This window comes from Ursus arctos, unplaced genomic scaffold, assembly GCF_023065955.2.
Source record: "Ursus arctos isolate Adak ecotype North America unplaced genomic scaffold, UrsArc2.0 scaffold_18, whole genome shotgun sequence".
Classification (NCBI taxonomy): Eukaryota; Metazoa; Chordata; class Mammalia; order Carnivora; family Ursidae; genus Ursus; species Ursus arctos.
This window is the reverse complement of record NW_026622852.1, coordinates 12,661,604-12,687,369: the sequence shown is the minus strand read 5'-3', so window position 1 is coordinate 12,687,369 and position 25,766 is coordinate 12,661,604. Positions and strand designations below refer to the sequence as shown.

The 25,766-nt window shown below is 39.2% G+C and overlaps 1 protein-coding gene across 5 annotated transcripts in view; it reads right to left on the bottom strand.

Annotated features, from left to right (window-relative positions):
- ADAMTSL1 (ADAMTS like 1) overlaps positions 1-25,766 on the bottom strand; it is an 878,957-nt gene that overhangs the window by 240,181 nt on the left and 613,010 nt on the right. For all 5 annotated transcript variants that reach the window (XM_044386899.3, XM_044386900.3, XM_057313473.1 and 2 more), the window contains 2 exons: positions 13,100-13,226; positions 1,213-1,287 (listed from right to left, as the gene is read on the bottom strand). In XM_044386899.3, coding sequence (XP_044242834.3) covers positions 1,213-1,287; positions 13,100-13,226 — 202 coding nt within the window. The remainder of the gene's footprint in view (positions 1-1,212; positions 1,288-13,099; positions 13,227-25,766) is intronic.

Below are 25,766 nucleotides of genomic sequence, written 5' to 3'. Positions count from 1 at the left end.
GAACATTATATTTTGGGGGGCTGTTCAGGGTTAGAAGAGAACTTGGATCCATATAAGGTGACTTATCAGCATCTTCTGGCTTTGCCTGAACTGTACCTTCCTTATTCCTTTCCTTCACATGACCCCTCAAATCCCGCCTCGCCCATGAAACGTATTTATTTTTATTTTTAGAAAGACTATAGTAGGCTATCTGAACTTTCACAGGCTCCAATTTATCTTCCTCTTGTTTGTCTTTCTGGAATGATTTCATTTATAATCCAATTGCCAAAAGATAATGCTTGCTACCTAAATTGGTTTCCTAGGCATGTGTGTGGGAGGGGAGAAAGGACAGAGGATGATAGATGGTTCTTTAGGAATCCAGGAACAGTCACAGTGGAGGAGATCAGAAATGCTCAAGGGACCAGCTGAAGGGAAGTCTTTCAGGGGAACTGAATTTTGTAGAAAATACAATGTATCCTCTTATACCCCTTCCCTGGTTTATAGCCTATAATTGTCTGCTGGTAATTTACAGGTCTACATCTAAACAATAGTAAATGCTAATAATAAAAAGATGTGGCTGTTTACTACTGCCTCGGCATGACTGAAGATAACAAGACTTTCTAAATTCTGGTGGGGCCATGCTACCATTTGATCTTTAGGGTTGTGATTACCCATCCATCCTCAATCCCAGTGGCTATCTTCAGTATATGAGGGCTCTGTACTGTCTTTCATACATGGGATGTTTAATCATACCACTGTTATTTTCTTTAAATGCCGAGTTAAGGTTATTCGGTGCTTCTACACTCCCCTAAATCGATAAAGTAATGGAACACAAGAATAGGAAGAAAGAAAGAGTGAAGGTGAGGAAGGCTGGAAGGAGGAGGGGGGAAAAAAGGAGATGCGAGGCAAGAAAAAGACTGAGATTGATTGGAGAGGAAGAAGAGAGAGAACTGAGAAATAATATTCACAAAAGCATAAACATGTGCTTGACTTACGAACAACCTATTGGGAGCATCTATTTTGTGTTTTTCAGGATGAGTGTGGTTAGAGATAATTATCCTGAGGTTTCTGCTATCTCATCAGGCAGCCAAAAGATAAACAGAAGCACTCAAAATATCATATTATGATAGAGTAGAAAGATTTGCACTTCTGTATTTTAATCTCTTCTGGGAACAAAAAATAATAGTGACTAAAATTCCCAATACCCAGAGGAAAACAACTGAGTTTACTTACACAAGTGATCAGGTCCTTTTAAGACGAGGCGAATATGTCTACTTCCATACGGGATAGCAACCACAGTATCATCCACTAGAGAGAAACAAAGGGATCGCTTAAAGGCATATAATTTGATACAAAATTATCGATCAGCTCCTATATAAAGGCACTGACTTACATACTCCCCTCAATGACCGTCTTCTTCTAAGTGTTTGAAATAGGACATTGACATTTGGGAATCAAAATTTCCATTTTCCTCGAAATAAAACATGCCAATGAAGCGGGTCACTAGTTAACTTTTGGCGGAACTGGCCTTTTAAAAAATATATAAATTTTGATATATTGAGAAATGAATTCGCAAGTTTCCATTTCTCATTTTAAAACCTGGTTTTACATTGCCAAATTTCTCCACGTTGCGAAAATGAAAATAAATTCCAATGTTCAAAGGAGGACTGTATTATATCAAGATCTGAATTTCTCTCTAGCAAAGTAACTATCTTGGATTAGTAGGAAAAATAAGAATAGGAGAATATATATTTGTTGTTAAATCTCTCGAGGGCAGAACTCATGCCTTCGAGTTCTTCAATATCCTTCACTCTACTTACGTCTAATACTGTATATAGTAAGTGTCTCAGGAATGGTTATGAACCTTTCCCCCCACATACCCTCTCTGCTTGAAAATTAAAAAAAAAAATTTTTTTTTTGGCTAAATCACAGCCAAATTTAGAAATAGGTTACTTTCACCCCACTTGCAAATTGAGACTCAGTTCATTGGAAGCAGTACCTACTTTTTTTTTTTTTTAATTAGGGGTATATTTTATGTACTGCAAACACATCACAGGCATTCTCGCTTGTGACATTTGTGACAACAATACCTCTCATTTACATGCCACTGGAGAGTTTCACTTTCTAAATTACACCGTTTACTCCTTCACCCAAAGCCTGTGACATAGGCAAAGAGGACGCTACCAGCTCCATTTTATGATGACAAAATGAAGCCTCTGAGAAGTCCAGGGAGCAGCCCATGGTCAAAAAAGAGGAGGGCGTTCCAGAAGACAAGGGAAAAAGCAGGTATTTTAAATTCACCAGCATATTCAGAAGCTCTGCGGGATTCTTTGTTTCACACATATTTTTCTGATAATATGCATTCTCATGCTCTCATTGGAAAAATTTAGTTCCAGGAAGAGTAATCTTAAAAGGTACCCAATGTTCTGAAACTTAACATCATCCTGTCTTCAGGAGAATCTGATTTCCGTAAATAAACTTCAGAAGTTCCCTAACTTCTCTGATCCTTAGTTTCCTCATTGGTAAGACGGGGAAAATGACACTTACCTCACAACATTGTTGTGAAAAGATAGAGATATTGATATCAATATATAGATGTATATAGCCTGGAACAGGAGGCATTTTGTAAAGGTTACTTCCCTCCCTCTCCTCCAAATCTCCTTAAGGACGGGAACTGAAAGACTGTTTATTTTTACTATGTTTTTAAACCCTCCAAGGCCCCAGCTCATAGCCAGTTGAATGAAAAAGAAGAATCATATACTCTCAATTCTTTCCCTAAAGAGGTTACATTTATCAAGTTCTCTCCAATGTTGACTATTCTACTCACACTACAACCTTCTCGCGGTTTTTAATATCATACATTGTTGAAGAAAAGGCTGAATTTCAGAGAGCCAAGACTTTGTGGCTACAAGCACAAAACATGTAAGGAGAATATAGAAAAGGAACAAAAAATGTTCAGACTGGGCCCACAGAGCTTTAAATGTCTCACATAAAGACACGGATTTTTAAGTTTACAAAAGAAACTCAAAGCAGTTAAAACAATGGGATTTCTGGAAATAGAAAGTCTTTGTTTATCCACAGGTCAAATAAAGGGCAAGTAAAAGGGAAGCTTTCTGTTTGGCTCTGCAACGCTCAGCGGCAGACTTCTGACCCGCACACTACTCGGGCGGCCTGCCTCTTGTTCCGTTGAGCCACTCGCATTCCACGCACTGGGGCATTAACCCTGGCTTCTGGCTGATGCCTCAGCCTTTGTAAGCTCCCCAAGGAAGATGGGGAGAAACCCAGGAGGGTACTGGGGGAAGAGACTAGGATGGAGACAGGAGATTGGGCCAGGATGGAATGTCTCCCGATGCCCTTGTGCACCTGCGTCGTCAAAGAGAAATAGGGAGCATCTCAAGCTGGTGCCAACTTGAAGAGTCAGCAGCACAAGGTACAAGAAGTACGGAGAGTCGTGGTCTGTCCTACGGTTCTGTCAAGGGCTAATGGACAACTGGCAGCTCCTCAGGCAATCAGCAAGTTCATTACTTTACTCCACAAATATTTTTTGAGTATCTCCTAGTGTTAGGCTCCCTCCTAGGTACCAGAGATTCAGTGACAAAAAAGGCCAGCAATGCAGCAGCCCCACAAAATGGTTCAAGGAAAAGGGGCCCAAGATAAAATATGTGGAAAAATACCACATGCTAGACCCTGCTCATGGAAATTCATAAAGCACATTGGTTTCTGAGAAGCCCTGAAACAAAGAACCTCATTTCATTCTGTTTAATCCAGTGCATCCCCAAAGTGTTTACCCAGAGAATATACATATACATATATATATATATAATCTGTTAACACCAGCTGATACATCTCAAAATATAATTTAAGAAACGGTGATCTTAATTTGACAAAAAGATAGGAAAAAATTGATTTTATATTCTTCATGTTGATAAAAAGCCACTCTTTGAGTTGGATATGTATTAATAATTGTCTCATTTGGGGATAAATTCTCAATAATTACAGATGGGCTGCAGGATTCTTCTATTTGGATTCTATCACAGTAGTGAGCACAGAATGGTGTTTAAGACATTTGAGAATGTGTGAGCAGTCTGACTTTATCACCCACCTCCTTAGTGATCAAGTCAATAGGTCTGACTGGTGGGGCAGACTGGGTACACCCCCTCTCACTGGGCCTCACCTTCCTGTGGGTGCCCTTTGCTACAAAGGCACACTGCTCTATGCTCAAGTCCATCTGGCCTAATCTATTCCGGCTTTGTCGATAGAACCATGATGCCAATCGTCAGGACATATTTCTAGGTTATTAATCAGCAATTGTGGAAGACCTGCTTCAGAGATCAGATAACCTCTTTCTCAATTAAATTGATAAGCTTTCCATGGGAATCATAAATGCTGTCATTTCACAAATATGGGTTGCAAATGCCCTTTCTCAAGAAAACTGTTCTAAAGATTGTACCTAAAATATTTCCTCAAAAAATCCACAGCTTTCTATCAAATATTTTAGATTTTTCAATCTCATCATATGTGGACTTTTCCGTGTCATTCACTGCTGTATCACAGAAAGGTCATAATGATAATTTTTGAAGAGACAGGATTTCCTATTCTGATATCTGAGCTTGCCTTATTTTTAGACCCGTTGATGTTTATGTTTTTAAGGAGTCCTCCCTCTAAGTCTATGGGACTGGTAATTTTTTTTTAATGGAAGAGTCATCATTAATGCGGTTAGCTACACATAAAAACAGCAGTACAAACAGTCTGCCAATCTTGAGGAGGTTTTCATAAAATATTTTTATCTTCATGCCAACTTCATTACTCTTACAATATAGCCAATGAAATAAGTTGAAGGTGAGCATTTGAGACCTTCAACATCTCCCCCCGAGGTTATTAGTCATTACACAATGGAAGACGTATACCCAACAGGTGAAACAAGATAGATCTTCCCTGGCTGTTGGGAATTTCATCCTAACAGTTGTGCAGGCCAAAAACTTTGGAGCCATGCTTGACTTTATATTTACATCGAATCAGTTAGAAAATCCTATTGCTACAAGAATCAAAATACCATATTTCATGGCTCTAAGAGGAACAACCTCTCACATTTTAACATATGTGACATCAGAATGCATCCCATAATCAACGGTGCATTATATTCTTTCTCACTGAGGCCGTGATCCTGCCGTAGTTATCTTTGCCTGCACACCTGCTAACACCAAAACGACCACTATCGAACTTGCAAAATGGGTGTCAGCAGCTTGGGAGACGATTCTAAGATAATAGTGGGACACCCTTATTTAGCCTCTTGGAACGAAACCGTTGTGGGGGGTGTAGGGAGATGAGGAATCAGAAGTGCTTAACACCATGGCCAAAGTGGGAGTCAAAAGCAGGCTCGCTGTACACAATTGCAGACCTGAGCTAACAGCCCAGCATCAAGACTTTTGGTTCCTGACGAGACGGAATAAGTGCACCCAGACTTAGTTTTCTGCTGGGAAACAACCAAAAAGTCAGAAAATTATATAAAACCGTGGCTTTCAAGACACTAGATATCAAGCAAAGAAGGGCAGAAATCCCCAAGAATCAGGAAACAAGAGAGGTGAGCAGACTTAGTTTTCTGCTGGGAAACAACCAAAAAGTCAGAAAATTATATAAAACCGTGGCTTTCAAGACACTAGATATCAAGCAAAGAAGGGCAGAAATCCCCAAGAATCAGGAAACAAGAGAGGTGAGCCTTAACACTGCCCTGGCTTCCTGCTTTGACAGACTTTTCCGGCTGCAGCTTAGGAGGTGGGAACCCCAAGCCTAGAGGATTCCCTGAGTTGAGGAGACAAAGTTGAGAATCCAAGAAGATCAAGGTGGCTAGAGTTTGAATGACAGATTACCAGAGGGAAGAGAGCTACACAGAGAGACCATTCTGGAGATTTAAGAGCGTCTTCCCATCACGTTGTACACTTCAAATGGACACAGTGATGTATGTCAATCATTTCTCAAGAAAACTGGGAGAAATATTGACCTGACATAGAAAAAATACTTCTGTGACATGCTAATGATAAATGCTATTATATAATTTTAAAAAATTATTCCCTTTGGTTATATGGCGGCATACCCGTGCTAATCAAGACATGCATATAGAGAAACTAGCTGAGGCTGGGAACATAACCACACAAACAAATTATAGAAATGACTATCTGGCATGCATATAGGGCTGGGAATAGTATCTTAACCACTAGCCATGCTAGAAAACTTTATAATTCATGGGACACTGAGCAGTAGAAGGGTCCTGCCTCAGCAGCAGGGGACAATTAGCACCAGCCAAACATGGCTTTGGACTTGCCAACCAAATTTTAAGACCCGAAAGGATCAAATTGATTCCAAGTAACTTCACTGCTTCCAGAACAAAACTGAAAAAATATTTACAGGTATACAAAAATATCTAGTATCCAACAGGATAAAATTTGTAATATCTGGAATCAGGTCAGAAATTACGAGGCATGCAAAGAAGCCAAAAAATTTTTTCCTGAAGAAAAAAATCAGTCAATTGAAATGCAGGATAGACATTAAAATATTTACTATAACTTTATTCCATAGGTTCAAAAACTTAAGTACACACACAAAAAGATCTTCAGGCCCAGAGAATTTCAATTGTGAATGCTATAAAGCATTTAAAGAAGAAATAATATCAATTTTATGCAGTCTTTAAAAAAAATAAAACAACAGAGGAGAAATCACTTCCCAACTCACTTTATGAAGTCAGCATTACACTGCTATCAAAATTAGACAAAGATGGTATAAGAAAAGGATCCTACAGACAACTATCCTTATGAGCATAGATGTAAAAAACCGTCAAACAAAATACTGCATTTCAGATCCAGTGATGCATACAAAGGAGCAGAGTTTATCCCACGAAAGCAAGGCTGATTCTTTATTTGAAAACCAATTAATGTTGCCCATCACAATGAAAGTCTAAGGAAGAAAAACCATATGATCACAACATTTGAGGCAGAAAAAGCAGGACAAAATTCAGCATCCATTCATTATAAGAACTCTCAGCACATTAGGAATAAAAAAGAACTTCCTCAATGTGATAAAAGTTATCTGCAAAAAACCCTACAGCTAACTTCATACTCAATGGTGAGAAATCGAATGCTTTCCCTCTTAAAATTGGAAATGAGATGAGGATATCCACTCGTGCCTCTTCTACCCAGCATCACATTGGATATCCTTGCCAGTGCATTAAGGCCATAAAAATAAATAGCTGGTTTACAATTTGAAAAGGAAAAAGTAAAACCATCCTTATTTGTAAAACATGATCGTTTATGTAGAAAATCCAAGAACTCTCAGAACTAAGAAGTGAATCAGCAAGTTCGCAAAATACACAGCCAACACACAAAAATAAACTAGAAATATACAATTGGAAATTGAAATAAAAAACAAAATGCCAATGCAATAGGGCAAGAAAATGAAAGAGGTACACATTTAACTAAAATAAAGGATATGTATGCTGAAAACCAATAAAGGCCTATGAAAGGAATGAGAGAAGACCTAAAGAAATGGATAGCCACGAAGTGCTCATAGGTTAAATGACTTAACATAGTAAAGATGTCAATTCCCCATATATCAATCTTTAGAATTAACAAAATTGTAAATCAAAATTTCAACAAGATTTTTTATAGATTTGGACAAGCAGATTGAAAAATTTATATGGAAAGGCAAAGAAATTACTATAGAATAGGCAAATGACTTTAAGAAGGGTAGAGTTGGAGGGATCAAATCACTTGATTTTGAGACTTCCCTTAAAGCTAGAGTGACAAAGACAATGCGGTATTGGTGAAGTACTGACGCATAGGTCAGAATAGAGAGTCCAAGAAAAGGCCCATGCAGAAATGGCCAGTGGACTTTTGACAAAGTTTTAAAGGCAATTCAAAAGAGAAAAGGACATCTTTTCAACAAATGGGGCTGGAAGAATTGGACATCCTTATGCCAAAAAAAACTAACCTAGATATATCTTATAATACTGAGATATACCTTACACAAAAATTAACTGAAAATAGGTCATTGATGTAAAAGCCAAAATATAAAACTATAACACTTTTAGAGGAAAATATAGGAGAAAATTTGTGACCTGGGATTAGACAAGGAGTTCTTATGTACAATGTTAAAGGCATAGTCCTAGCAAGAAAAAACTGACGGCTGGTCTTCATCAAAAATAGAAGCTTCTGCTCTGTGAGAGCTAATATTAAGCCAGTTTGGGGGGGAAAAAAAGCTACCTATGGAGAGAAAATATTTTCAAATCACACATCCAGCAAAGGACTTGTACCCAGAATGCAAAAAGAATTCTCAACATTGAATGGTAGGAAATCAAACCCATTTAAAAACTGGGCAAAAGGACTTGAACCTACACCACATCAAAGAAGAAATAAGCACTTCTATAGTAGGCAGTATAATTTTACCCCCTTGCTCTGCCAAAGAGGACCATGTCCTAATCCTCAGAACCTATCAATATGTTATGTTACATGGAGAGGGGGAATTAAGATTGCCGGTGAAACTAAGACTGGTAATCAGCTGTCTTTAAAATAAGGAGATTATCTTGGATTATCTGGGTGGGTCCAATGTAATCACAAGAGGTCTTTAACCTGGGAGAGAGGCAGAAGAGATCAGAGGTAGAGGGAGAACTAAAGGTTTTGCACTGCAGGCTCTTAAGATGCCAAGGAACATAGACAACCTCACAGAAGCTAGAAAAGCAAAAAATCAAAGAAAATGAATTAGCTCCTAGAACTTTCAGAAGGAGCACAGCCCTGCTTAACACTGTGAATTTATCTTAACAAGACCCATTTCAGAGTTCTGACCCTCTAGGACCATAAAATAATAAATGTGTTGCTTTGAGACACCAGGTTTGTGGCAATTTGATACAGCAGCAACTGGAAACTAATACAACATGAACAGATATTCTACATCATTAGACAGTAGGAAAACGTGAATTAAAACAACGATGATATACTACTATGCGCCAATTAGAATGGCTAAAATAAAAAATACTGACAATATCAAGTGACGGCAAGAATGTGGAGCAGGTGAAACTCTTACACACTGCTGGTAGAAATGCAAAATAGTAAGCACTCTGGAAAAAAGTCTAGCAGTTTCTTGAAATGTCAAATATATACCTACCGTATGATCTAGCCATTCATCTCCCAGGAATTTACGCAAGAGATATGAAAGCATATGTCCATGCAAAAATGTGTACATGAATGTTCATAGCACCTTTATTTATAAGACCTCCAAGTGAAAACAACCCAAATGCCTCAACAGGTGAATGGATAAACAACTGTGGTATGCCCATATGCTGGGATTACGACACAGCAATGAAAGACAATAAACTGCTAAATGCTACAACATTTAATGAATCTCAGAATACCTATGGTGAATGAAAGAAGCCATTTAGACAACAGTATATATTGTATAGTTCCACTTATATAAAATTCTGGAAAATGCAATTAAATCTACAGTGACAAAAAGATCAGTGGTTGCCAGGGGACAGGGCCAGGAGAGCACAAGGGAAGGATTACAAGGGGCACAAGAAAACTTTCGGGATGATGGGTATGTTTGGTTTCACAGGTGTATGCATGTGTAAAAATTCGCAAAGTTGAGCACTTTAATATCCAGTTTATTGTATGGCACTTATACCACAATACAGCTGTTTAAAAACAAAAGAGTCCAGTACCAATGGATTTTATTTCTTCTGTGAATTCTTTTTAGCCTCTTTGCATTTCAAGAAATATGACGAGAATGTGTTTACCTCAGGGCCTTTGTACTTGCCTTTCTCTATGACTGGAATTCTCTTTCCCTTGACTTCTGCATGGTGACCTCGGATCCTAGTTCAGACGCCATCTTATCAGTGAGTCCTTTCCTTACCAACCTACTTAGTATTGCAACTCCCTGTAACACCCTCGGCTGCCAGCTCAGCCTTATCTCCTATTCTTCTTCCCTGCTTTACTTTTTTCCAAGACTCCTATCACCATATGGCACCACATTTTATTTAGTTTTTGTTTTGTATATTTTTTCTGTCCATCCCTCAGGAGTTTTGGGATATCCAGGTGATTTCAAAACACACAAATTCATATGAGAGGTTTGCAAAGCTGGAGACATTAAATTGAGAGCAAATAGACTGGCTCTAGTTCTAAGTATATTGCATATACTTGGAAAATATGTAATAGGGTACAAGCCAATACAATTTGCAAGAAAGTGAGCCTTTAATTTCAAGAATCAAAAGTTAATGCTAGTTAAATTTATCCTTTATTGTTGTTGTTGCTGTTGTTGGGCTGGTGAAGTTGAAAAGAAGTGACCAAGCAAAATGGAAAGATTGAATGCTATCAGTGGACAGCCTTTTCCTTTAAAAAGGGGGAAAATGGGCCTTGATCTAGCTCTCTTTCTTGTCTGTATTTGTATTAGGCAATTACACTGTCTTTTGATACAAAGATGGTTTCTTTTTTATTTGCCAGCAAATGGCAGCCATTGGATAAGTTCCTCCTACTTCTCTTTTTCCTTCTGGCACTTCCCGCCACGGTCTTTCTCCACTCTTCTGTTTTCTCTTTGTTCCCCCAAGGCTTGATAACATTAAAAAAAAAAAAAAATCTTGGATATAAGTTCAGAAGAAAATGAGTTCAATGTGGGGAATCCGAGTGCTAGGAGTTCGCAAGAGCATGTGGCTGGCTTACAGTGCCTTTTGGCAGAGCAGAGGGGAGAGAGCTGGCACAGGTCCACCAGGCCTTCACGGGTGGAGCACTGCTCACCTGGCCAGCACCCTGGGCCCCGTAGAGTGGTCTAATCTTCCCTGCCTGTGGGTCACCTCGCAGTCTGTAAATAGAGGCTGGAAGGTTCTTCTGGGGTGGAGAAAACGTAAACGAGGCAGTTTGTTCAGCATCTGCTATAGATTGTGGTGAGGTGCGTGCATATGTTGGGCTTTATTGATATAAATCGTTTTGTCATGCGGCATCATCAGCGCTCAGGTAAATGAATCAATTGCATTTTGTCATTATGGATAATCATCAGGCTGTGTGCTATAGAATTTACCTACCCTCTGTCTTGAATAGAGCACTTCTCATTGAACTATCTATTTGCAGATCTGGGGATGACTTACAGCTCTTAATTTGCTTCAGTTTGTTCTTTCAGAGCTTCTCCACGTTATTCCAGCGACTGAGGCCCCAGAGGTCCCTGATGACCCCCTAATATCTATCCAGGCAGAGTGTTCAGGGAGAGGGCATGAGTGGGGACGGAGGGAGGATCCCCTACCCCTAAGCCTGCTATACAGCATTTACGGCACAAATGCAAGCCATCTCATTTTTCTGCGTCTAGCAGAAATTCCTAGATTCCTAGATAATGAGCATTGATTCAATTACATGACATAAATAATTAGAAAGATTTGAACTCTTCCAGGATTTCTTAAAGTGTTCTATAAAAGTGACTTTTTAAATGCAACTTCCCCCCCTCCCAAATATCCCACCATGACTTCAGAGATTTACAAAAGAATTATGCCTCTATCCTCTGGTTTTCATCTGCCAAATTCTTTAATTTTTCATCGTATAGAAGACGCTTCTATGAAACACATGAAAGAAAAAAAAAATCTCACCTGAATGTACTATATCAATGTCTAACTTACCTCATCCTTCATTCTCTCTGCCAGAGTCTTTTTTTCCCCCCAGATTCACATTTTTCACTGCCGGCAGGGGTGTTAGCATGTAAAGTTCCCTAAGCTGGTACCTCCAATGTTTCTTGTGTTTAAAAGTCCCTAGTCTTTCTTGCTACCACCTCTTCTTCCCTAGAGCCTAGTCCTTTGGGCAAACTGCCTGTTCCTGACTTCTGGGAAGAGTTCTTTAGTGTCCGCTGCCTTTTTTCTTGACCGACAAGTCCATTTAAAGCCACAGACCCTGCCATTTGGGGGGGTCAATTTGGGGGGTCAATTGTCTTTTCCCAGCTAGTCAACAAATAGAGAGAACAAAACCACATTCAGTAAAAGATATGCATTCTCAGTTCCCAAGGAGGAGAGACATGTGCAACGATACTCAATCAAAGATCTCTTGAAGGATTCTGGATAATGGCAAAATTTGGAGACAGTCTACCGAGCAAGGTCAAATTATTCTTTGAGTATAAGAATTGCCTTATTTCATCTTTTTTGATGCAGCACTTAGAGCAGGGATTGTCACAGAGGACAGTGTTTTGTAAAATGATCTGGGTCCCTGTGTGACCGCGTGGTTGTCTTAGGTATCATTAGACATGTGCCATCTACCCTAACAAGACCCAGCTGGGCAGACATCTGAGGTACTTGTCTTGATCCATCTAATTGCTTTAAAATGTCCCACCATGAAAATTATCAGCAAGGCTGCGGGACAGTCCAGAGGACTGAGTAAGGACTTAGGCTCTGGAATCGGACTCTGGGCTTGAATGTTGGCGCTACCATTTTAGAGTTGTGTGGCTCCGAGCAAGTCACATCATCTGTCTCAGGTTCAGTTATCTTGTTCATAACATAAGGATAAACAATGCCTTGCTATAAGGTTGTTATCAGGATAAAATGAGATGATCGTGCGAAGTTCCCGGCACATACTGTATAGTAAGCATACACTCGTTGTGCTAGTATAGAGAGATTAAGACATGAGAGTCAATACGTGGCTTCATATAATCACTGTCCGATATTAATTCTGAAAGAACCTGTGATCAGCACCAACCAAAGGTCATTTTGTAAATGAAGACAGTAGGAGTGAATTTGTTTAGATTTACACATTCCCCCTGCTATATCCCATCGGGTCATCAGATTACGTATCAGGCGGAGGCTTGGGTGCAGTCGGTCCTCATGGTGGCAAGCAAGTCTACGTTTGTAAATAGAGTGTATTTTGACCCACATGTACTTCACTCCTGCTGCACCACCAAAGAAAGGTTTCCTCCTTGGGGTTGCCATGGGTTACCTGACTTGTTCTACCTAAACTAATACACAAAGCAGGAACCTGAAGCTTTCTATAATATGTTCAGACCCGTCTTCATTTTGGTGGTGGCCTTATTCCTAGCTGCTGAGGGGAGCCAGCACGACACCGGGAGATATTAATCAGCCCACAAACCCCAAGATTGCCCCATCTCTGTAGTGTCTTACATTTAGTTGCGGAGAGCTGGGATTTATACTGCCCTCGGACCAGCCGGCAGGTGGACCCATCCCCGTTGCAGACTCCACAGTTATCCTCCTTGATGGTGCTTCCCAGCTGGTGATCACAGCCAACAATCTAACAGGAAAGAGAGACGTGTAATTCAACCAGGTGCCTACTGTAGGGATCCATCGTGAGGCCCATGGCCACTCAATGACCCTCCCTTCATTTTTGAGGAAACATAAAACATGCTTCCCATAGAGGGGAATGAATTCAGCTGGAATTTCAATCAAGCTAAGGAAGAAAAAAACAGAGCATAGACAAAGATGTTTTTACAGTTCAAATATATAAACAGAAAGAAGGGTGTGGGGAGAGAGGGAGACAAAGAGAGAGGAGAGAGAGAGGACAGAGGCAGGCAGTGGAGAAGAAAGGGAGAGAGGAAGATCCTGACCTATTGATATTATTAATTAAGAGACTTAATTAAAAAATCATTCCCGGTGTCAATAATTATGATTCACTAAAATTACAAAAATACAATCGTGAAAGGAAAAATTTCATGTTCCATATTTTTCCTTAGACATAAGCTGTGTAAGAGTAGGGGTTTGGTATGTTAGGTCCACTGATGTACTCCAAGCGACTAGCATTGTGCTGGGCAAACTGTCAAGCCCTCAATAGAAATTTGCTGAATGATAATGGCAGGCGAGAATTCTACCACTGAACCACCAAGGCTGCCGAATGATAATGAAAATAGTTTCTTTTCTAGCTAGCACTTCAACCAGGAAAAGAGAAACAATCACAGAACCTGCCCACAGAAGCAAGATTATTGTATGCGTGTGTGGTAGGAGAAGAGGGTTGACGTGGAGGGCAGCAGAGATAACCAATACTGAGGGCCTCTTTTCCTGGCTATGTCCTGCCAGGCGCAATACAGGTATCTCATTAATTCCGAGAACGATCATGTAAGATATCTCCATTTTAGAGCTGAGACCATGAACCTGGCCAAGGTCACTTTGCTAATAAGTAGCTGAGTTCTAAGAACATCTAACTAAACATTTATGCTTCGTCCAAATCAGGCTTAACAAAATCACAAGCCCTCATCATGTATATGGGCAAACTCATTTGTGCTTTTCCTCTTTCCTTTCCAATGTTCAAGTTAAAAAAATGCAAATCCAAACTGCATCAGGTTGTACTTCTACAGCTCTGTTTAGATCTATTATCAAAAGACGTATTCCGCTTCCAAATGACTTCAACTGCTGTCATTGACAAAAATAAAATGAGAACTGTAGTGACATTTGAAGGGGCTTCTTTCCAGAAAGTCCCCACAATTCATTCTGTCTTCCAAAAATCCAGTTGTTAATATGACCTTTCTTTGAGGCTTGATTTTCCTTTTTGTAGTTTTAATTAATAATTGCAATCACATGTTTAGGCAAAGGTTCGAAAAATGCAGTTATTTCGCATTGCATTATATATGTGGTGTATTTTTTAAATGTGGTAATGTGTATTTTTTTTTATACACAGGCATACAGGCATCTTCATGCAGAGCCAACACATGCTGGCTTAAGAGTTCACTGATGTACCTCTACGGACTTGGAGTAAAATTATTTTCAAAATTTTTATCTGTAGGTGAACCCACACAGGAGCTGAGTAATTCCATATTCACTCGTATTCTGAACACCGTGTGAAGTGGGAGTAGAGCAGTAACTTATTTACCACCACCACCCAAAAAATCGTTTAACCATTTAGCCAACAATGATCAGGATCTGCTATAGGCCAGGCACTGTGCTAGGAGCAAAATCCAAAGGCGAGTTTAAGCACGTGAGGGCCTCCCCTCAGGGGACTTAGAGTCTAGTAGTGGACGCACATAGTCAAATCATCACACACGATAAATGTAAAATGATAATCATGAGACAAACTATACAACCCAGATACATGATACTCCGAGAACATCAAATATGGAGAATTTGATCTGGTGAGAGAGGCCAGAGAAGAATTTCCTGAAGAAGAGTCTTTGGAGCTGAGATATGACTGAGGTGCCAGAGTTCACGAGACAAAAGGGAGGTGTTGCGGTGAGGTGTACTGCACATTTTGGTCACGCACAGATGCCAGCTACTTCGTAAGTAACCCAAAACCAAAGTTGGCAAAAAAACAAAAACGAAAATAAACAATGTCAGGAGGCTAAACCATATGATTGCCTTAGTAGGGTCAAATCCTTTGAAAAAAAACATGGCAATCCTAATTTTGGCGGTATTCAAAGAATCATTGACTCAGCTGTTGTTCTCTGGGGTTGGAAAGAGATGACCTTAATCTTGTAAGATACTCAGCACTATGGAAGGGTGATAGGCAGGGGGCATGGAAATTTACACTCTCAGGTGTCTCAAATATAACTATGTTTGTTCCTTACAGAAATTTCAGGTTTCTCAAAGGACTCAACTTTCTCTGGAAAATTTTTAATGGTCTCTGATGTCTTTAAAGAAGCCAAATAGGAGATTACCATGAAAATCTCTCTCTAATCCTAAAGATTTCTTATGGCTCCAAAGCCATTTTGAGAAAAGAACAATTCAGCTTCACAGATCCAAAGTAACAATCTATTAGGGTCAGCTAAATAGAAGGTGACATTCTTTAAGGCTAACTTGACCAGACCACCAACTTAGTGCCCTTGATGTAGGTTTATGGACCTCAGGATATGAACCAACTGAGTTCTAACTGGGCTTTAGCTTCAGAATTGAAAAGACAAACATCTCCCTGACACACTTTTCCCCCTTTGTATCAATTCCTTTTTAAGCTGCCAAAATATTCTAACTCAATTATTTTTAAAACATGGGAATACTTTATCATCAGATAAAATGTCCTTATTTTGCTCCAAGTGGAAAACTATTTGCAGTTATATTAAGAAAATCATAATTGACATATTTCAGTCTGTCTCAACCTGTTGATCTGGAATAACAGATTAAAAATTAGTTGAACCGTTACACTGAGAGCTATTATTAATAACAAAGAAAAAACAGAAATATAGAAATGGGCTTATTTGGCAGTTATAATAACTCTCTCTGTGCTTTTGCACATACTACATTTCTGCCTAAAGCGCTCTTCTCCAACTCCTTATTTAGCAAACTCCTATTCATCCTTCAAATCCCAAATTAAGTGTCTCCTCCTCAAACAAGGCTTTTCTAGATTCCAGAGTTAGTGGCTTTATTACTCCATGCTTCCCCAGCCATTTGTTCATAACTCCTTGTGGCAGAGATTACTCATTGCCACCCAACATCTATCTTCCCTATTCTTCTCAGAACTCCAATTTTACTTGGGGTGGCAACATGTCCAGTTTAAAGAATACATTTTTTCATGGGCTTTGTGACCAACTTATAATCAGTGAAATAAAAGTGGAAGGGTTGTGTGGGACCTCTGGGAAGACTACTTAAAAGAAGCTGACTTAGATGACCCCACCTGCCCTCTACTCTTGGTCCTTCCTGTTGGCTTCAGGTGCTATATTGAAAAACGAGACACTCCTGAGAACAGAAGCCTTGCAGTAAGGAGGGCAGAACAGAAAAAAAGAGCCTGGGTCTTTCACCTGATCACATCTTGACTTCTTTTTTTCTGTGAGAGAGTAAATCTCTTATGTGTTTAAGCCATTCTTACTTTGGGGTTTCTTTTATATACACCCAATTCAAATAGTTGTATAACTTATATTGAGTTTAATCTATTGATATGTCTGTTTCTATACCAGATCATGGGCTATTCGAGAGGCCATGTTTCATTTATCTTTGTATTTCTGATGTTTGGCACAGTGTTTGACATTTGACATGCACAGTGAATGCTGGTGAATCAATGAAACACACATTACAAACGTAATGATTTGTTAATGAAGCCATTGTAGGTTATAGGTAGGCAGGCCTTAGACTGCAGTCATTGATGACACACATGTAGACAAAAATGTGCATGTATGTAGATCTGTGTGCTTGTTTGTATCTGTGTACACAGAGAAACAAACATACCATTAATGACAACTACAGGTCAAACCGAATCCTCTGTCCTGATGCACGAACAAGAATTACCGTAAAGGGCTAATATTTTTAAGAGACTATTTCCCGAGTGCACCTATGCTCATTATTAGTGAAATGTCACGGAAGGCAATGTTCAGGTCACTGAGTTCCCAGACCCACCCCATTCTGGACAAAACATTAAAGTGAGATAATGACCACTCATAACTTTGGCAACTACATGGGATTTTTTTTGTAAAGCGTGGAAAACTAGCTCAGTATTTTGACGAGTAGTTTACTCGTATTCTGCTACTAGGTGTCAACTCGGTACAGTGCTCTAACCTCCTCTGTATCCACAGTGTTGCTTTTTTTTTTTTTTAATAAAACTTTTATCTCAGGTGACATAAAAAGTGAAAAGCTCCAAGACGTTTTTGTTGTTTAAACACCATTAGGGGGTCATCAACGTTTGCCTCGCAGTCTTGACTGTAGGCTTTTTGCATATATATGTACATATATATATCACAGACATGCAATCCTTCATCCTATTTTTGAGTAGAACCTACAGATTTAACACCGCTGATTTTTCTTCATTCTCCTTCAGGATTTACTAAAGGGGAGGGGGAAAACCCTCACTAAGCAAAAACTAGGATGAAAATACCTAATTATCATTGGCTTACAGACTTCAAGCATGTCGTGCGGATTTTAGGTATCAGGGCCATTCTGTGTGCTGATAGGAGGCTCTCCCTCAGTTTTACAGAGCTGATAACAAGTGAACAGGCAGACCACAAGACCGAAATTCTCTAGACACTGAAGTATGTATAACAAAATGTCTTCACCAGGAGCCACAGGAAAAAGAAAGATTATCATCTGAATAATTTGGAGAATGTAAATAAACACAACCCATAAGCCGATACCACGCCCCAAAATGACGGTGCTTAGATGGGTTCACACTGGCCACATTTCAAATGGTTTCCCATAAGGACCGCAACTTCTAGCATCAAATACTGAGCCAGTGATGTCAAGCTTTTCTTGATCCAGCACCATGAGGTAAGAAACTTTTAAATCCCTTTATTTTCAGCATGGGGAAAGACAAATATGGAAAATCAAACGCTGTGAATCTGATCACAGCTGCTCTTATTTATAATTATTTAGTTCAGATAGAACTTTATGGGGAAGAGTGTGCTCTTACATACATTATAACTCATTTACTACCTATGTTAATAGGGAAGATAGCGTATCCTTAACCTTATCCTCAAAAGATTTAGATATTGACTGACTTGTTTATGTTTTACCTTTTTGCAAAAATATTTATAGCATATACATATAATGCAAGAAAATAAAATTAAAAAAAGCACAAATGGGTATATGGGGCAAAGAGAAAAATAAGTAAGAAAGATGAGTTAAAGCCAGACAGGGGGAGAATTATACAGAATACATACTGTGAAGTCCTACACAGTTGCTAAATGGGGGTTACATATCTGGATATGAGCTTCCTAGAAGAGAGGAAAACATGAGCAATCGCAAGAGTTACAGCATTTACTGGATCTTTTAGAAAAGGTATAGGATAATGTGTTCCTTGTAGGAGACACTCAATAAATATTTATGTAATGAATGAATGACAGACTGGCTCAGGAGAACCATAATTACTCAAAGTACTGAAATCCTAGATGTTCAATCCGCTACGAGTTTTCTGAAAGACAGTGCCATGTAACAGTGTCCCAATAACAACTCAGCAAATAAATACAAGACCTTTCAAAGAACTGGCTCTTCAATAATCTTTGAAGAACCCTAATAGTCAGGGAACATTTGGTAAAAGCAAATTTTAAGGAGCCAAACAAATCATCCAGGTACAGAGCATTGTGATGGTCAGACTTAATCTACGAATAGACTTTATAACACGTAGGGATGGGTTGGCAAAAATATGGCACATGTGCAGCTATTTTTCCTGCAGGACCCATGACAGACATTGCTAATCAACTGCAGCACCCTTTGCCACTGAGATTTTATGTGGCTCCAAATCTTCTATGGCCTTGTACTCTAGAAGCCAAATTCAATAGACTATGGCTGTCATTGGAGGAGACGACACCAACTTACCATTCCAGAGTCAGAGAAATGAACTGGCTGACCATCTTTTGGATGCTTCACCACAAATACCTCTCTTAGAAATAGCATTCTTCAGCAGTGTGAAGAAGAAGGGGCGAGAATGACCCCTGGATTGACAAAAGCCCACATGTGGCTGCATCCAAAACGGATCAGGCACAGAAGTTGAAGGGGCTGGAGATGCCAAGTGAAGTGTATGCATTTTTGATAACTTTGTACTTCTGATGACTGTACAGTTTGAAATATGATATTTTTATCAAGTTTTATTAAAATGCAGAATTCTGTTTTACTTTTTTTTTTTTAAGCTATGTCATTAGCACCAGAACACTTCATTGCTGTTTTTGGGGAAGGGCATATGTCATTAATAGAATATCCCCAAAGCTAGATTGATATGGGAGAAAATACCTTTCCCTTCTAGTTTTGAGAAACTTCAAAAAAATCCCAGAAGGAGAGATTCCTTGATGGTGACATGTATTAGCCATCTTGGCACAGATGCCCCGTGGTGTGGAAAAACTAAAATTCATTTTTATTTCTTTTTCTCCCTCTCTGCCTTTACCATAGCCTTGACCCCCTTAAGCCCAGAGACCTACTGGAAACTGACCCCAAGAAACGGTTCCCAGTATGTCAGGCAATCTGGACTTTACAGTGTCACCATTGAGATAACATCCCTCAAAAGAATTTCTTTTTTAGCTTCATAATTCAGGTTGATAATTCTGCCATTTTCACTTCATTTCCCGCAAGTTAGGGTCGGCTTTTGAAAAGTTGTTAAACAATATGTTACATGTGAAATGTCAACACTCATTCTAAACTTTCCCTGTTCAGAGCTTCCAATGGAGACTTCATTGGGTTTTATAGTGGCTTTCTGACTTTGGTAGTCCGTTGAAGAAGGGGGTTTGAAAGCTGTTGTATACTGTTAGTGACTGTCTGTTCATGTCCTGCCTGAAATGCCATGATTGTTTATGAAAAGTAAACAATGTTTAGTAAAGCTGGACACTGTTTGGCTTGGAAAAAAAAATTAACATTCTCTTAAGATTTGAATGATTTCAAGTACAAATTATAACACTGAGATTCAAAGAAAATAAACAACTTCCCCCAAGGTAACACAGATGGTAACTAACAAAACCAAAATTCCAACTTGGGGTTCCTGACTACAGGTTATTGGAGGATGTCTGTGAATCATGAAAAGACACACTATATAATATTTATTATGGCAGTGAATGGTGATAACAAGGTTGATTATTCTTATCAAGATCATGGCTACCAGAGCAGGACTTATGCACAGGGATGAATAGGCGTCTTCATCTGTGCTATGTGACTTGGAAACATATAAGAAGTAAGTGGGAAGGTACACCCCCATCTATACTTGTGCTTCACACCCCTCCAATATGAGAAAACAATATGCCTGGCCATTCACAAAGGTGCTAATAGTGGTCCATGAGCTATGTTTAGTATTTTCAAAGCCTAGTAGAAATATACTTACCTGTCATAAAACTACATAAGGTCCCCCAAACCCCAACCATCTCATTATACAAATAAGCTGAATCCTGATCTTTATTGCATTTATTTTATACTTCTACTCAGGTCTTTAAGTCATAAAATGGGAAAACAAATTATTACTTAATACATGCAGTGTTTTGAGTAGATGGAAACTTCCAAAACACAAGGCCCATAGGAAAAAAATAATAAAGAACACCTTTGTGTTACAAAGTTGGGAACCACTGGTTTAGTCCTTTGTTTGTTGTTCAAATACCCTTGGGAGGAGTAACACGTGAAGTTGTTGATTATACTTAAATTAAATCAAACCAACTGAGCATAAGGCATTATGCTAGTTCTTATGGTGCTGTAGGGAATACACGTAAGTAGTAGGCATGGTCCCAATCTAGGGTGAATGGGTTTAATCAGATAATTTCCTCAAAATAGGTGAGAACAGAAAAGGAGTAAGATCTCCAAGGCTTAAGGTCATAGGAATACAGAGGTAGAGCAAGGGAAAGCAACCTAGAGAAGAGAGAGTAAAGTAGTGTTTGCCAAACACGTGCTATATATATCTTCTCCCTTAATTCTTTTTCTTATTGAGATATAATTGATATATAACATTAGTTTCAGGTATAAAATATAATGATTCAATATTTATATATATTGAAAAATGATCACCCCAATAAATCTAGTTAACATCATTTAATTCTAATATCTCTGATGTTATCCTCATACTATCCCTGATTAACTATGTCTATTTTACAAAATAGACAATTTTTTTTTAACAAAAAGAAAACTGAGACTCAGAAAGGTTCAACAATTTGTCCAAGATCACATTTTTGGGAATTGGTGTTGCCAGAGTTGAAATCCAAGCTGAGCAGCACTATGTCATCAAGGAGTGATTCCTCTATTCCATGATGTATTGTGTTCCTCTTGGGGGTTAGAAGGGCAATGAAGAGACAGGAAGAATGAGGATGAACATGTTTCTGTCAGCCACAGCTTGCTGCCAAAAGCAACATCAGCCTACAGCTCTAAGAACTAAGATTGAGCATCAAGAGAAGAGACGGATCTTTGCATTCAGTAGCTTTGAAGATTATTTTCAATGGACAGAATTTGTTTTTTTGAGGGAGCAACTGAGTTGGTTTTAAAAAAAATTAGTTGCTTTTTTTCAACAGCCACACATATGCCACTGGGAAATACCAGTAAATGCCCACAGGTTATCAGGCCAAATGGAAGACGTGTAGCTCTCCTAGGCTCTAAAACAGCACAGTGTGAAAAAAAAAATATGTGAAGGCATTAATTCCCTTTCTTCCAGGCAAAGATTTTCCAAAGGGATTGTCCCAATACATGAGCCTCTCTCTTCTGGGCTTACCAATCACTGGTAGGACAATCCACTTTCCTCTTGGATTCACCAGAGTCCTTACAATGGCCCAGAAGCTCCTACATCATCTGAGTTACCTCTGTGACTTCATCTCCCTCTGGCTCACTCTCCTTGCTGTTCTGCAAACACAGCAAGCACTTTCGTGTCCTAGGACAGCACTGGTTATTGCCTCTGCCTGGAACATTCTTCTGTAGCCACCTCTGAAGCCTCCTTTAAGCTTTTGCTGGAAACATTCATCTTTTTAATAAGCCCTACTTTGACCAAACCATTTCAAGGTGCATCCCAGACCCATGTTTTTTTTTTTTTTTTTTTAAGATTATTTATTTATTTATTTGACAGAGACAGCCAGCGAGAGAGGGAACACAAGCAGGGGGAGTGGGAGAGGAAGAAGCAGGCTCCCAGCGGAGGAGCCCGATGCGGGACTCGATCCCGGAACGCCGGGATCACGCCCTGAGGTGAAGGCAGACGCCTAACGATTGCGCTACCCAGGTGTCCCCCAGACCCGTGTTCTACACAATTCTATTTTTAAAAATTCTATGGCACTCTTTTTATAATATAGTTTACTTATTAAGTTTATTGTTTATTTTCTATTTCCTACTAGAATATAACACCACAAGGTCCTAGTGTCCAATAATATAAAAAACTAATAAAAATTTGTTGAATGAATGAATGAATGAATGAATGAATTCTGTATATACACAAGGCCACCGGGGAGAAGGATATATTATGGTTTCAAAGAATTTCCTCCTTATCCTATCCTAGAACATAACAACAGCTTCCACCATTTCAACTCTCTGCCACTAGTTCCAAAGATCAAAAAAGAGCTCTCTGTCAAAAAGAAAAACATCTCTACAGATGCATTATTTTATTAGCACTGTAATCTCCACTTTAATTTCTGCTAGTCACTTTGCCTGCTATGTCTCTAGTCCTTTACCCACTACTCCAGAATTGCCTTGGGGTATAAATGTTTATTATTTGTGAGCGAATCTCCCTCTTACCTCTTTTCCACTAGGCACAGTGCTCTAGGCTCCACACCCTAGGTCTGACACCAGCTCTGACCTGGAAACTCACTTTGTAATCAATCTCCTGAGTACCTGATTTTTTGGCCCTTCCTAAGAGACTTCAGCCTGGATAGTCCACGGCCTGACTCCTCCCATTACCCTTCCTGGGCTCTAGCCCTGTGGCTGGTCATCTGGACAGATTAGAACCATAGTCCTTCTCCATCTCCAACCTACCCATCCCCACCCTCATCAAAGGGTAGGGACTTCAACCACCTCTGTGGTTAAAATCTAAAGGAGGACTCATTGCAATGAGATGTGACCAGGTGCTGTTTTTTAAGGGTCCTGTTTCTATTTTCTTTACTGTTTGAGCTAGAGTTATTTTCCTGTGCTCCTTATTAGCTTGCTTGTCCTGCAGTTCTAGAGACGTTGGGCAATCGCCACTAGTTCTGTGGTGTTTCTCTCTTCATGTTATTAAGTAAATGGAAGAAAAAGGAGATGTCCACGTTAGGGGTTCGAGACCTCTGATAGAAAGAGCGGTGAGTTTATTAGATTGCAAATATTTTTAAGAGTTTTCCAGCACTGCCTTTTTTGAGATCGAGAATTTAATTTACTTAATGGCTGGATAAATACACCCTGAAAGGGAAAAAGAGAATGGCTAAGTCTTATTTCCAACATCTATTAAATTTCTTAGGTGCCCCTGATCTAATTTATTTTGCTCCTTTCTTATTTATTTAGGGTCTGGGCCAACTGCTTGTGTAAACTGATTCCAAAAAAATCTAGATTTTTTTTCCTTTGGCATATCATTTTTAGTTAAATTTGTTTGTCTAGTAGTCTTCAGCAGAAATTCTAAGAATTATCCTAGTATAGACATTTGTGCCTACAGACACTAGAATTCATTCTCGGCACATGGTCAGCGGACTTTTCTTTAACAGGCTGTCTTCTTCCCTCCCCTGCTTCCAAAATTAGGGTGTCTGGAGAATGTGAAACAAAATTATACAAAGGCGTGACCTCCGGCCTTGCTTCTGTCTCTTAGACTGTGAAGTACCCAAGAGGGAAAGTGTTGAATTTGGCCTCACTTCACATGGCATTAGCTGTAATTCTTTGTGAATTGCGGTGACATCATGGTATACTTTGACATCACTGCTCAGACTCCCTTCTGCTGCTGGGCATACAATACATAGTTTTTGTTCAAACACAAGAGTCCTTTGTTGAGAAGAAAAGATAGCAGCTGGTCTTCTGCCCTGGTACAAATGTGGATCTTACTGGAATGTGTCTGTTTAGTAAGTCACGACAAAGTAACCATTCTGCTGTGATGGTTAGAACTCACTCATATACATATCTCTGGGAAATTCTGTGAAATTTGACATCTAAAGAGTTCAAAATTTCAGATGTGGCCATAATTCAGCAAAATTCTGCATACAATAAAGCTCTCATTTACATGTTTGGATATGTCATCGGCAGTCAATTCCCAAAGCAGTAATATGCTGTTTCTATGCGTGTGTTAAGAATAGAGGTGAAGAGAAAGGAAAGGTAAAGAGGGACTTATCTTTCTCCCCAAACAGTTCTTCTCCATTGTAACTTTTCAAGCATCTCAGATCCCCAGCCAGAAGGGCCTCCACCATTCCTTGGCTCTCAAATCAATTCCTGGTTACTTCCCAAAATATATTACATTATACTAATTCGAAGCTTCTGGATGGTGCTATTAATATTCTAATTCAAAGTCAGTCAAAAATGTCCTCAACTGATATATTTATTTCCTTTTCTTTTCCTGGGTTCTCCCTTGCCATTTCTGTCCTAGAGGAAAGCCTGATAAAATTGATTAAAACAGAGTTTATATAAAAACATCATCTGTGAAATACCTCCAAACTTCTGTCCCATATGGCTGTAATACTTGCACAAGACAGAAAATTTTCAGATCAGCTTGAGAAACAAAGGTTGTGAATCTAAGATTATTCCCAGAGGAACAAGTCATATCACAAAATATTTGGATGGGTCAGTAAACTTCTTTTACTGAAAAAAAAATGAATGTTTTACTCTCTCATGGAACAAAGAGAGTCATGTCATGGGTTCTGTCATGAGTCTTACAGTTGTTTAAAGCATTTGTTCCCCCTCTAGAACTTTTACGCTGAAGACCAACAGGACCATAGCGCCCCATCTCAGCCTTTTATCTCTGGCCATTTCTTACCCTGGAACATCAGTAATTACACCAAGAATCTACATGTCGTGTAGCCCTAAGCCACGCGAGAGGCAGCATGACGTCATAGGAGGAACAGATGACTCAACCTGGATGTGATGATTTATTACCTTTGCTTGAATATATCATACGCCCTCAGTATGAGATTCAGTTCTCTCATGCCTTATAAGAGGATAATCAGATCTACTTTATATACTTGTTTAAAGATTTCACGTGAGAGCTTACATAAAAAGATCCACTACAGGGCCTACCAGGTAACAAGTCTGACTATATATCCAGGGATTTCTGGGACGATTCTATTCTCAGATCTTCTATTTTATAGTTGCCATCGTTATTGGGTCACGTGTGCTGATTTCCTTGGGGGGATATGTGGTCATCGTGCAAATGGCAGGTATTTGCTCCTATATGTGAAAACGTGTCTGAAGTTGTCAAGGGTGTCTTTGTTATCTGAGCACCTGTAGATGGGTTGTCTCACAGCTCTAGGTACAGAGTCACATTTGTAAAAGCTCTGGTCCATTTTAGTTCCTCTGGATTTGACAACAGCAAATATAAAGTAAG